Raw genomic sequence first — 11277 nt, 5'->3', positions numbered from 1 at the left:
AAGATACTCCTATCAATTAGTACTTCCATATTACATCCCAACCCCGTTTTCTTGAAGCACAAGTTTCCCAGTTGTACGAATCCTTCCTGAAGATCCTCTCCCTTTCTAGCAAGGCCGAGGAGACAGGCCCCCCTACACAATTTGGTATGCCCTCACCTCAAATATTTCTCCAATAAAAAACCAAGTGTCTTTTTTTTTTTTAGGTTGGGCCACTTGGGAAAGGTTGACCATAACCCAGGATATATTTTTATTGCAGACAAGGGAAAATCCGTTGAAAACCATTCTTGAAATTATGACTAGGTATTTCCTGGAGGAGACCATCAGCCTCCAAGGTACTAGAAGTCCAGCCGTTCCACAGAACAAGAACTCTCAGCTTAGAGGTTCAGAGACCACTGTACTCAAGAGTTCCGTCTCCGATGGAAACAACGGTCTTCAAACGGTGCCTCAAACAAACCAGACTGAGCACTACAGGTAACTAAATCCACCTCAGCCTCGAAGCTTTCTTGAAATCAATATTTAATCTACAACCAGGGCTTTTTTTGTAGAAAAAGCCCAGCAGGAACTCATTAGCGTAATAGGCCATACGCAACAGCACCCCTAATTGTAGCCAATCCGAATGAGTTTCTGCTGTTGGGTGTGGCCTATTATGCTAATGAGTTCCTGCTGGGCGTGGCCAACTTGGGAGCTAGCCGGAACTCCGTTCCTGTGCGTTCCTGCCCAAAAATAGCCCTGTCTACAACTACTTGTTTTGAGATGCAATAGGAACAGTGGCCTGAGGATAACATAGCTTGACTTGTATACCCATAAACCTCTTACAGGTTTATCTCGGAAAAACAATCTCAGACATGTATGTATTAGTGTGATATAAGTTTAGTCCTTATCTAGAATCACGAGATAAACCATCAGCCCTTTCATGAAGTATTGGCAAGAGAGTTAGGGTTTTCTCTTAAAAAGCAAATCAGTCACATAGTAGTATGGAGTAGGGTTGCCAAATCGACTCACCCCTCGGAGCGGGGGAGCCTTGCCGGCATCCGGGAGGTTGCGCCGGCGCGCGCGCCGGCAGCACATCACCAGAAGTTACCTGCGACGTTGCTGACATTGGGGGCATGGCCGGGCTCGTCGGGGGGAAAACCATATATATCTCGGAGTCCAGCTTACCTGAGGGACCGCCTTTCCTCATACGTTCCCCAGCGAGCACTATGGTCTGGGGCGCAACATCTTTTGGCGATGCCAGGCCCCAAAGAGGCCAGGCTGGCTGCTACCAGGGCCAGGGCTTTCTCGGTGGCGGCTCCTACCTGGTGGAATGAGCGGGCTCTGCGGGACCTTGCACAATTCCGCAGGGCCTGTAAGACGGAGCTCTTCCGCCAGGCGCCGTAGCTCTGCTGCCAGGCGTATGAGTAGAAGCCGCCACTACCATCATTATTGTTCCATCATAGCCTGGCCCTGGAATAAGGAACATCAGCGTTCTCCGAAGCAGATGACGCTGAACTGGCAGAGCAGCTGTAATCTGCCATCTTGGAAACTATCATGTGAGAACAACTAGAGCACTTTATTAATAATAATGTTATTGTATTGTTGTTATTTTAAATGGTTTTAACTATGTTTTATATTGCTGTATGCCTCTGTGACAACCTCTTCTCTGGGGAGGTCTGGTTTTACTTTAAAACCGTTCTTTATATTTTGCTCTACTGGGTAATCTGGCTGCCACCAGGAAATTTTAGGCTTTCCAAACCTTTATACTTTCTTCTTCTGGTTTTGGTATTGTGACCCAGGGTCTGGGCTTTCGAGGAACTATGTGTTTCCTGAGGAAAAATGGATCAGGCTTCTGGGGTAAACTTAAATAAAAAGGATTTATTTGAAGAACAGAGTAAGAAGTTGTGTAAACTGTAACTGTTTTGGAAATAGGTATTTGTAAGTACTTTAGGTCAACTGTATCACACTCTTTGTAACTTTGACTCTTTTTAAGAACTGTAGATTCACTTTACAGATATAAGCTCCTTTCTCTCTCACACTGTCATGGCACAGCACTTTCAGTTATCTCTCAGGGATTTATGCATATACTTTGTAACACTCTTGCATATAATGAACTAATTCGTCCTACACAGGGATGGATCTCTCCTCTCTTACACAGAACTTAACCGTCTGCTTAACACAGAGACTTTTACTCTTATATTCCACATAGGAAAGCTTCTCTCACAGAGACCTCCGGACAAAACTGCTTAACTAACTTCCACTGTCTGCATCAACAGTCATATCTCCTAACAGACACTCCTGATAGACATTCAAATCATCCACACAGCATCCATTCCAACCCCCCCCCTCTCTGTCACTCACCAATCATATCACTTGCCTGTTTCCAGCACTCTAGAGTATCATCACAGCCATACCAACCAAACCTTTAAAGACACACACACAAATAAAAAAAAGACACACACACAAGTAGCGGGGAGGGCGGGGTATAAATTGAACCTATAAATAAAATAAATAAATATATTTTTTAAAAAATAATTGTGCTGTTCGCAGCTGTGAGATTGATGAGGAGACGGCCGGCCCGACCTTCCTCTCCTGGAGACCTCCAGTGGAGAACGAGAAAGGCAAGGCCAGGCAGGCGTTTGAGAGTTCACCAGCCGAAGGAGAGAAAAGGCTTCAAAGCAGCAGAGAGGAGCTAAGGATTCCGGACCTGTCTTCGGAGGCCAGGACGGCCATGAGAGAGAAACTCCGGACCAAGCCCGGCCTCATCATCCGGGGCATGATGGCTGGGCCGACGGCCAGTTTCCAAGAGGTTCTTTGCTTTGATCCTAAATATTTGACCTCCGGCTATTTTTTGTTGATTGTTTCCCGAATAGGGTTGGCCACCTCCAGGTGGGGCCTGGAGAGCTCCCAGAATCACCACTGATCTCTGAACAACAGAGATCAGTTCCCCTGGAGAGAATGGCCGCTTTAATGCCACTGGCTCACAAAGTAGAATTTTTGCTCACAAGACTCCACAGCTTAGAGGAAAGTGTTCCCTCTAAGCTGAGTTAGTGTGAGCTAGCTCACAGTTTTTTAGCCTCCGGCTCACACATTTTTGTCTTAGCTCAGGAAGGAGGGCTCCAAGGTAATTTATGCAGTAGCCAATTGCTTACTCACAACTTTAATGCCAGCAGCTCACAAAGCAGAATTTTTGCTCACTAGACTCCACAGCTTAGAGAGAGCATTGGTGGACTCTATGGCGTTTTACACCCCCTGAAGCCCCTCCCCTCCCTAAAGTCCACCCCCCCCAGATTCCACCCTCCCAATTCCCTTGAATTTCCCAATAAAGACCTGGCAACCCTAGTTGCCAACCTCCAGGTGAGGCCTGGAGATAACCTGGGGTTACAATTCATCTCCAGATGACCAAAATCAGTTCCCTTAGGAAAAAAAAAATGGTGGCTTTGGAGGGTGGACTCTATGGGATTTTACCTTGCTGAGGCCCCTCGCCTCCCTAAACCCCAATTTCCACAAATTTCAACCCCCTCAAATCTCCAGGAAATTCCTGGAGTTGGCAAGCCCGTTCCCTAAAACGGGTCACTCAACCTCATAGCATGCCATACTTTCTTCTACTTACCACTGATTATATATTTCAAACATTTATTATTCGCCTTTCTTCCTTGCGGCACTCAAAGTGTCTTTTAATATTCCAGGTGCCTTACAATATTCTTTCCTTATGAGGGAAGGGTATCATTTGGGGCTTTTTAGCTTAGAAAAACAGGATTAAGGGGGGATATGCTCTATAGATGTGAAGAAAATTATGTGTGGTTGTAAGGTTACCAACCTCCAGGTGGTGGCTGGTGATCTCCTGGGATTACAACCAGGGGTCATTTCCTGCAGGAGCGCACAGGAGGGGAGCTCTGGCAGTAAAGAGCCCAGGGGGCGGGCACGTGCAACAAGCCGCTCTAAGACGCCTTCAGGTAGTGAGGGGTGGGGTAAAAATCCAATCTCTCCTCCTCCTCCTCCTCCACTTCCTCCTCTTCTTCTTCTTCTTCCTCTTCCTCCTCTTCTTCCTCCTCTTCTTCCTCCTCCTCCTCCTCCTCCTCCTTCTTCTTCTTCTTCTTCTTCCAATTCATGGAACGTAGCTGTTAGCCAAATGGGTAAATGGAACCTCAGTGCTCTGAGGTAGTATATCTCTGAAGGGTAGTTACCGCGGAAAATTTTAGCCTCTTCCTATATTTGGGTGGGGATGGTGGTGGTTGCCTACTGCGCGAAAGAGAATGCTGGACTAGATGGACCCTTGGTCTGATCCATCATAAGTCTCCTTAGGTTCTTAAAGCCAGGACAAATCTCTGAGGAATTTCACAGACACCGCCACAGGACTCTGTCTAGGGTTGCCCTGTAAAAGAGGTAGACAGACTGGAGTATCACCAGAGAATGCTGAAGTATTACCACAGCCTGGTTGTGGTCTGCGAGAATTTGTCTGCAAAGTACACAGTCTTTGTCCGTAACATACTTGCTGTTATACTTAAACCCAGGGGTCATTTTGTAAAAAAAGAGGAGCAGGAGCTCATTAACATAACTTATTTGCATATGCCACTTCCCCTGACATCACCGGAAGCGTGTCAGAAGGCAACACCCACCACTCAGGCTCCAGTGGACTGTTTAGGATTGCTAGCTATTGGGGGGGGGGACGTGCAGATCTGTCCTCACAGAGGAGGGAGAGCTTGTACCTGAATAAACCTTGGCCTTAAAGGTGCTACTACTAGACTGTCTTGGACCGGGGGGCCGGGGGAAGCTCTGCAACTTACCTGGCTGCTTCTTGCTCTGACTGAGGGCTGCTGGGAGCAGGGGGTGGGGCTTGTTGTATGTGCCTGCCTCCTGGGCTCTTTACTGCCGGAGCTCCGCTCCTGTGCGCTCCTGCGGGAAATGACCCCTGCTTAAACCTTTGGGAGTGTTTGCTTAATGTTGGCATGCATTTTGGACCACCATCCATATTCTCTCTGGACAATGTCTTTTAGGATTCTTTGAAAAGAAGGCATCTGAAACGACCCTCTGGAATCAGTAACACAGCCCAGCTCCGAGAGGAAGACAATGCAAAGAGCTCTCTTGGCCTGCCGAGTGAGGATCTCCAGGAGACCAAAGGATCTGCCAGACAATCCTCGAGTCTCCGCTCTTTACACTCTGGCGCTTCTCTGGATGTAGAGAAGGAGCATTCCTCCAAGATGGTGTTCGGTCCCCACGCCGGCAGGACGGACGGGAAAGTCGAAACCTCCGTCCAGGATGAAAACAACCTGCTCGGAAGGTGGACGTCAGGCAGACCCCAAGATGAAGTCCGAAAATCTGCATCCAGTCGCGATGTGGAGGCGAACGAGAAAAGCTACCGGCTCAACTGTTTCCAGAGGCCCCTGGGAGACAGAAGTGAGAAAAAAGCGATGTCGCTCAGAAAGAGCGAAACTCGGTTTTCGGACAACAGGTAGGACCGTGACGGACGTTTTCTGAAATAACTCTTATGTGGTATTTGTATGGAATGCTGCTGGTTAGAGGTCTTCATCCCTGCCCCAAGAAACCTACAATCTCAGCTAAGTCTCGAATAGAACCGTGGTCTTCAATCACAATTCATGACCAGTATTCCCTCTAAGATGAATTAGTGTGAGCTAGCCCACAGCTCATTAGCCTCCGGCTCAGACATTTTTGTCTCCGCTCAGGAAGGAGGGCTCCAGGGCAAACTAATTTATGCGGCAGCCAAATTGCTCGCTCACCACTTTAATGCCAGTAGCTCACAAAAGTAGGATTTTTGCTCACAGGACTCCACAGCTTGTACCTCTGGGCGGTCTGAAAATTGTTTAACTGCTTATATTTAAATTATCGTTACCTCTATATTTGCTTACTGTCTGTACGGATAATTTGATGTATGACAATAGAGGCTTTTTGTATTAGTATTCCCTCTAAGATGAATTAGTGTGAGCTAGCCCACAGCTCATTAGCCTCCGGCTCAGACATTTTTGTCTCCGCTCAGGAAGGAGGGCTCCAGGGCAAACTAATTTATGCGGCAGCCAAATTGCTCGCTCACCACTTTAATGCCAGTAGCTCACAAAAGTAGGATTTTTGCTCACAGGACTCCACTCCTTAGACCTCTGGGCGGTCACATGGTCTCTCCTACTGGGTCACAGCCAGCCCCCCATTTGAAGCAGGGTATCCACTAACCCCAGCCCCTCTCTTTCGGCACTACTGGGTGGTAAGGAGAGCATTTTTTGTCGATTGTAAAATGGCAGTCAGGCCAACAGCATGGCATCGTTTCCGGGGTTTCCCGAGTACATTGCCCCTGTCTAGGAAACATTGGAACTCTGTGGTAAAAGTGATGTCACACCGTCGCCCACATCCCAATGTTCCTGTCCCCCCAGGGATGCCAGCCTCCAGGTGGGACCTGGGGATCCCCTGGAATTTCAGCTCCTCTCCTGATGACAGAGAGCAGTTCCCCTGGAGAAAATGTCTGCTTCGGAGGGCGGACATTATGGCATCGTACCCCACGGAGGTTCCTGTTCTCTCCAGGATCCATCCCCAAATCTCCAGGGGTTCCCAACATGGATCTGGCAACCCACATCCCCCTGACTCATGTTGGTTGCTAGCAATGCTCCCTCTAAGCTGTGGAGTCTTGTGAGCAAAAAATCTACTTGGTGAGCTGCCGGCATTAATGTTGTGAGCCAGCGATTTGCCTGCTTCATAAGTTAGTTGGCTCTGGAGCCATCCCTTCCTGAGCTAGGACAAAAATGGGTGAGCTGGAGGCTAAAAAACTGTGAGCCGGCTCACACCGACTCAGCTTAGAGGGAACACTGGTTGCTAGGTAGGGCCTGGCAACCTTAGATATATGGCAGGGGTCCTCAACGTTGTGCCCGTGGGCACCATGGTGCCCTCCAAGACCTTTCCTGTTGCCTACCAGGTTTTTTAAAAAAGTTAGGAAGATGAAAACGTTAAATTCGAGCAGGAGGAGGAGGAAGAGATTGGATTTATACCCCGCCCTTCACTACCTGAAGGAGTCTCAAAGCAGCTTACCATCTCCTTCCCTTCCCCTCCCCACAACAGGCACCCTGTGAGGGAGGTGGGGCTGAGAGAGCTCTCCCAAGGACTGTCCTCGAGAGAACAGCTCTGAGAGAGCTTGTGACTGACCCAAGGTCACCCAGCGGCTGCACGCAGAGGAGTGGGGGATCAAACCCGGTTCTCCCAGATTCGAGTCTGCTGCTCTTTAAGCACTACATCGAACCGGCTCTGAGCTGGTTTTTATACTCCGCCTTTCTCTGCCCCCGAGGATTGTCAAAATGGCTTACCAAACGCCTTCCCTTCCTCTCCCCAAAACAGGCACCTTGTAAAGTAGGTGGGGCAGAGAGAGAATTTCCTAAGCAATATTGTAAGAGTTTTAATAGATACACAAACTGATGTTCATAAGAATCATTAAACATTGTAAGTTTTATCACAGTGTTTTCTTGTTTGATAGTATGAACCTGTAAGTGTGATCCCTTCTTTGGTTTATTCCTTTGATGGGGACAGGGGTTTGCCCACTTTCGAGCCCCCAGATCTGCTGGCCCCAATTCGGCTGGCGGGGGAACCCCACCCCCAAAGTGCCCAATTCCCACCAGTGCATCCGGAGCAATGACGTCACCTGGAGGTGATGTCATCATGCAGGGCACATTGCAGAGGGGGACGCTCTGTAACACAAGAAAAAAAACCTCTATGTTTACCATAGAGTTTTTCCTTGAATGATAGCATCCCCCGCAATGTGCCCTGCACGATGATGTCATCTCTGGGTGATGTCATTGCGGCGTGCGTGCTTGGTGCATGCTGAAGAACCCCCAGAGAAGGACTGGGACCCCCCCACACACACACAGCAGCAGCCAGAGTCCATATGGCTGGGGGTTCAGGTGGTGCAAGCCCCCCGAGAAAATTTTGAAATCTGACCGATGACAGGGACACTTTGAGGCCATACGAAATGGGAATGGGAGCCTATTCTAAGGTCAATATTAAGCACTTCAGCCTATTGGCTTATGATTCTGTCACTCAAATAGCCTTATTTGAGAGCCAGTTTGGTGTAGTGGTTAAGTGCGCGGACTCTAATCTGGGAGAACCGGGTTTGATTCCCCACTCCTCCACTTGCACCTGGCTGGATGACCTTGGGCAAGCCGTAGCTCTGATAAGAGCTGTCCTTGAAAAAGAGCAGTTTCTGTCAAGAGTTCTCTCAGCCCCACCTACCTCAAAGGGTGTCTGTTGTGGGGAGGAGAAGTTATTATTATTATTATTATTATTATTTTAATAACAAACACTTAAAAAAACCTCTCCCGTCAATTTTGTTGAAAAATTCACTCATTAAAAAATAGTTGCTTTGGGGGCCCTCTAGGATTAGGGGCTCTGAAGCTTCATTTGTTTCATGGTAGATCCGCCCCTGTCTTTGTCAGGAAGCCAGGCTTGACACACTGGAGAGAGCCACCCGTAAACTCTGTGGCCCCGGACACACGTGCCAGAGAACACGGGGGGGGGGGGCTTTGCGCTGCCGCATTTTGATCCGCCTCCAGAGAAAACGGGGGGGGGGGGACTTGCGCTGTCGCATTCTGATCCGCCATTATGCGATCAGACGCGACAGCGGCGCACCAGTGTTTCGTCCTTTGGTGCGCGCGGCAAAGAGGACGGCCGGAGGAAATAGGCACACGGCGGCGCGATCACACCGAACGAGTCCGTCTGCAGCCCGTGGCAAACCATTTACTAGTAGATCTTTGCAGGTGCTTTTAACTGCGCATCTTTGGCGGCACGCCACGGGTTGGCCGCGGGCGCGCTACGCTTCCCAGATGTTGCAGTGTGATCGCGCCCTGAAAATCCGCCCAGCATTCGTGCCTTTTGCACAGCAAATTCTCCGTGTGACTGGGGCCTGTATATAGTGTCCACCTTCATGTGAATCCCCCCCCCCACACCGAACTCAAAATCATGCCGGATGCCTCCATTCTGGGGGGGCACTTCGTTAGGATGCGCTGCAGAGATCTGGAACGCCCTCTGGAACACCGTCTGGAATACCAGGGACAAAGTGTGCTTTGCACACGAAAGCTCATCCCACGAATAAAACTTTGTTGGTCTTAAAGGTGCCGCTGGGCTCAAGATTTTGTTCCTCTGGAACACCAGTAGAGGGAGCCCTTTCAAAAGCGATCAGTGCCTTGTGGGCTCTTGCCATTTCCTTTGGCCTTTTGCTTCACCATCCAGGATCTGCAGCCAAAATTGTCTGAGTCACGTTGAAAACCCCAGAGACGGCTGACCTTTAAGTAAAGGAGTCGCCCTCTTTGAAGTTGGCTTGGGACACCTTCCCGAGGAGGAATGGGTGGAGGCCTAGGGGCCTTCTTTAGTTGTAAGAAATGATGGGGTGGGGTGGAGGGATGACTTGAGTTCACAGAATTATGGACGGGCCCAAGAGAGAGGATTTGCTCTCTCTTATAATAATCGGGGCAGCCGAGGAAATTTGGTACCAATTCCGAGCAAAAAGTACTTCTCTGGACAACACAGTTTTGCCATGATCAGGTATTGTCTCTTGAAAAAAGAATTAGAGAAGAAGAAGAGATTGGATTTATACCCTGCCTTTCACTACCCAAAGGAGTCTCAGAGCGGCTGACAAACTCCTTTCCCTTCCCCACAGCAGACACAATGTGAGGTGCGGGGGGGCTCAGAGGGAGCTCTTTCGAGAACTGCTCATGAGAGGACAGCGCTGAGAGAACTTGTGACTGACCCAGGGTCACACCAGCAGCGGCATGTGGAGGAGCGGGGAATCAAACCCGGTTCTCCCAGATTAGAGTCCGCGCACTTAACCAGTACACCAAACTGGCTCGGCCAAACTGGCTCGGCCAGGGAATGTTTGATTTCACTATAAGTCAGAGGCCCTATTACTGACAGCCATTCTTGACACAAGCTGTATACGTGTTCTTTAGTACCGGATCCGCTAATAAACAGTTATCTTCTTATGAAGCCCTATGTGGTGTGACCTGACTAAGGAGCCTGACAACAATTACTATACTGCTGTCCCAGGGAGAGAGAAGGGAGGCAGAGGTAGCAGATCTATATGGATGGGAGTTCTCCCGTCCTCTTCCATATGCTTGGTGGTATATCTCTGTCTTACAGGCCCTGCGGGACTTGTACCAAATCCTGCAGGACCCGGATCTCAGACAACCGACAGACAACCGACATACATACATACATACATACATACATACATACATTCCTTTGGATCTTTCACTTTCTCCTGAATCAGCTGCAGTTCCTAACTCACAAATTGGCCCCTCCGCCCCATTAGCGCCTGACCTTTAGTTTCTGGTGGGTCAGCAGCATTAACTGCAGCCCCAGGAGTGACCTCTTCTCTCCCCCTCCCCCCTTCCCCTTCCTGAAGCTGAGACATTCTTTTCTCATTCTTTTCATTCCCGTTGTTTCCCTTGTTTTGTTTCAAACCTGCGGTTTGACATTTCCCAAAATCTCTCCTGGCTATCCATCAGTCGTGGGCTTCTGGTTCCTCTCCCGGTGCCCGCGTCTGGTCAGGAGACAAGGCCGAGAAACTGCAGGTTCTGCTTGAAAATCTCTAAATAGGAACCCTCAACCGGACAGGGCAGGATTGTAGGGGGTTCGTAAACCATCCGGAGGAATGCAGATTCCAGTTTTTATGGCAGGGGAAAGAGGGAAGGAGGAAGGGCGCAAGGCCGTATTCCCCGTGCTGGAACTTGCTTGGTTAAAAACGGAGAGGCGGTGTAGTGTAGCGCTTTGAGCTGTGGAGCAGGAGGTGCCTGGTTCAAATCTCATTTCGGGTCAGGAGCAAGTTGGCCGCCTCTGCGCAGGGATTCTCTTCTGGCACAGAGAGTAGGAAGACCATACAGTGGTGTGGCAGGACTTGCCCACGATTCTTCTGGTTCTTGACTCTACCCCCCCCCCAACCCTTTGGTGGTGGAAGACGCCATCGAGTGGCAGCTGACGTATGGACAACCCTGTAGGGTTTTCAAGGCAAGAGACGAAAGGAGGCGGAGCAGCCCTGGACTTCCTTGGTGGTCTCCCATTCTAGTACTAACCAGGACTGACACAGCTTAGCTTCCGAGATTTGAACAGGCAGGGCTAGCTTGGGCCATGCAGGTCAGGGTGGCGTCCTCCTCCTCCATCTCCATTTTCTCCTTCCTCTCCTCCTCCTCCTCCTCTATTATCTCCATCTTCCTCTTCCTCTTTTTCTTCTTCTTCTTCTCTTCCTCCTCCATCTCCACCTCCATCTTCTCCTCCTCCTCCTCTATCATCTCCATCTTCCTCTTTTTCTTCTTCTTCTTCTCT

At 49.4% G+C, this 11277-nt stretch overlaps 1 protein-coding gene across 1 annotated transcript in view; it reads left to right on the top strand.

Annotated features, from left to right (window-relative positions):
• Nucleotides 1–256: 256 nt before the first annotated feature.
• FAM188B (family with sequence similarity 188 member B) overlaps nt 257–11277 on the top strand; it is a gene marked incomplete at both ends in the record, with an annotated part of 66510 nt that continues 55489 nt past the window's right edge. Inside the window, 3 exons of the mRNA XM_015405661.1 lie at nt 257–471; nt 2524–2782; nt 4971–5425. Coding sequence (XP_015261147.1) covers nt 257–471; nt 2524–2782; nt 4971–5425 — 929 coding nt within the window. The remainder of the gene's footprint in view (nt 472–2523; nt 2783–4970; nt 5426–11277) is intronic.

The sequence above is a fragment of the Gekko japonicus genome, unplaced genomic scaffold (genome assembly GCF_001447785.1).
Source record: "Gekko japonicus isolate JY-2015 unplaced genomic scaffold, Gekko_japonicus_V1.1 scaffold4787, whole genome shotgun sequence".
Taxonomy (NCBI): domain Eukaryota; kingdom Metazoa; phylum Chordata; class Lepidosauria; order Squamata; family Gekkonidae; genus Gekko; species Gekko japonicus.
Note: the sequence above shows the minus strand (reverse complement) of the source record. Positions and strands in the feature narration are given on the sequence as shown.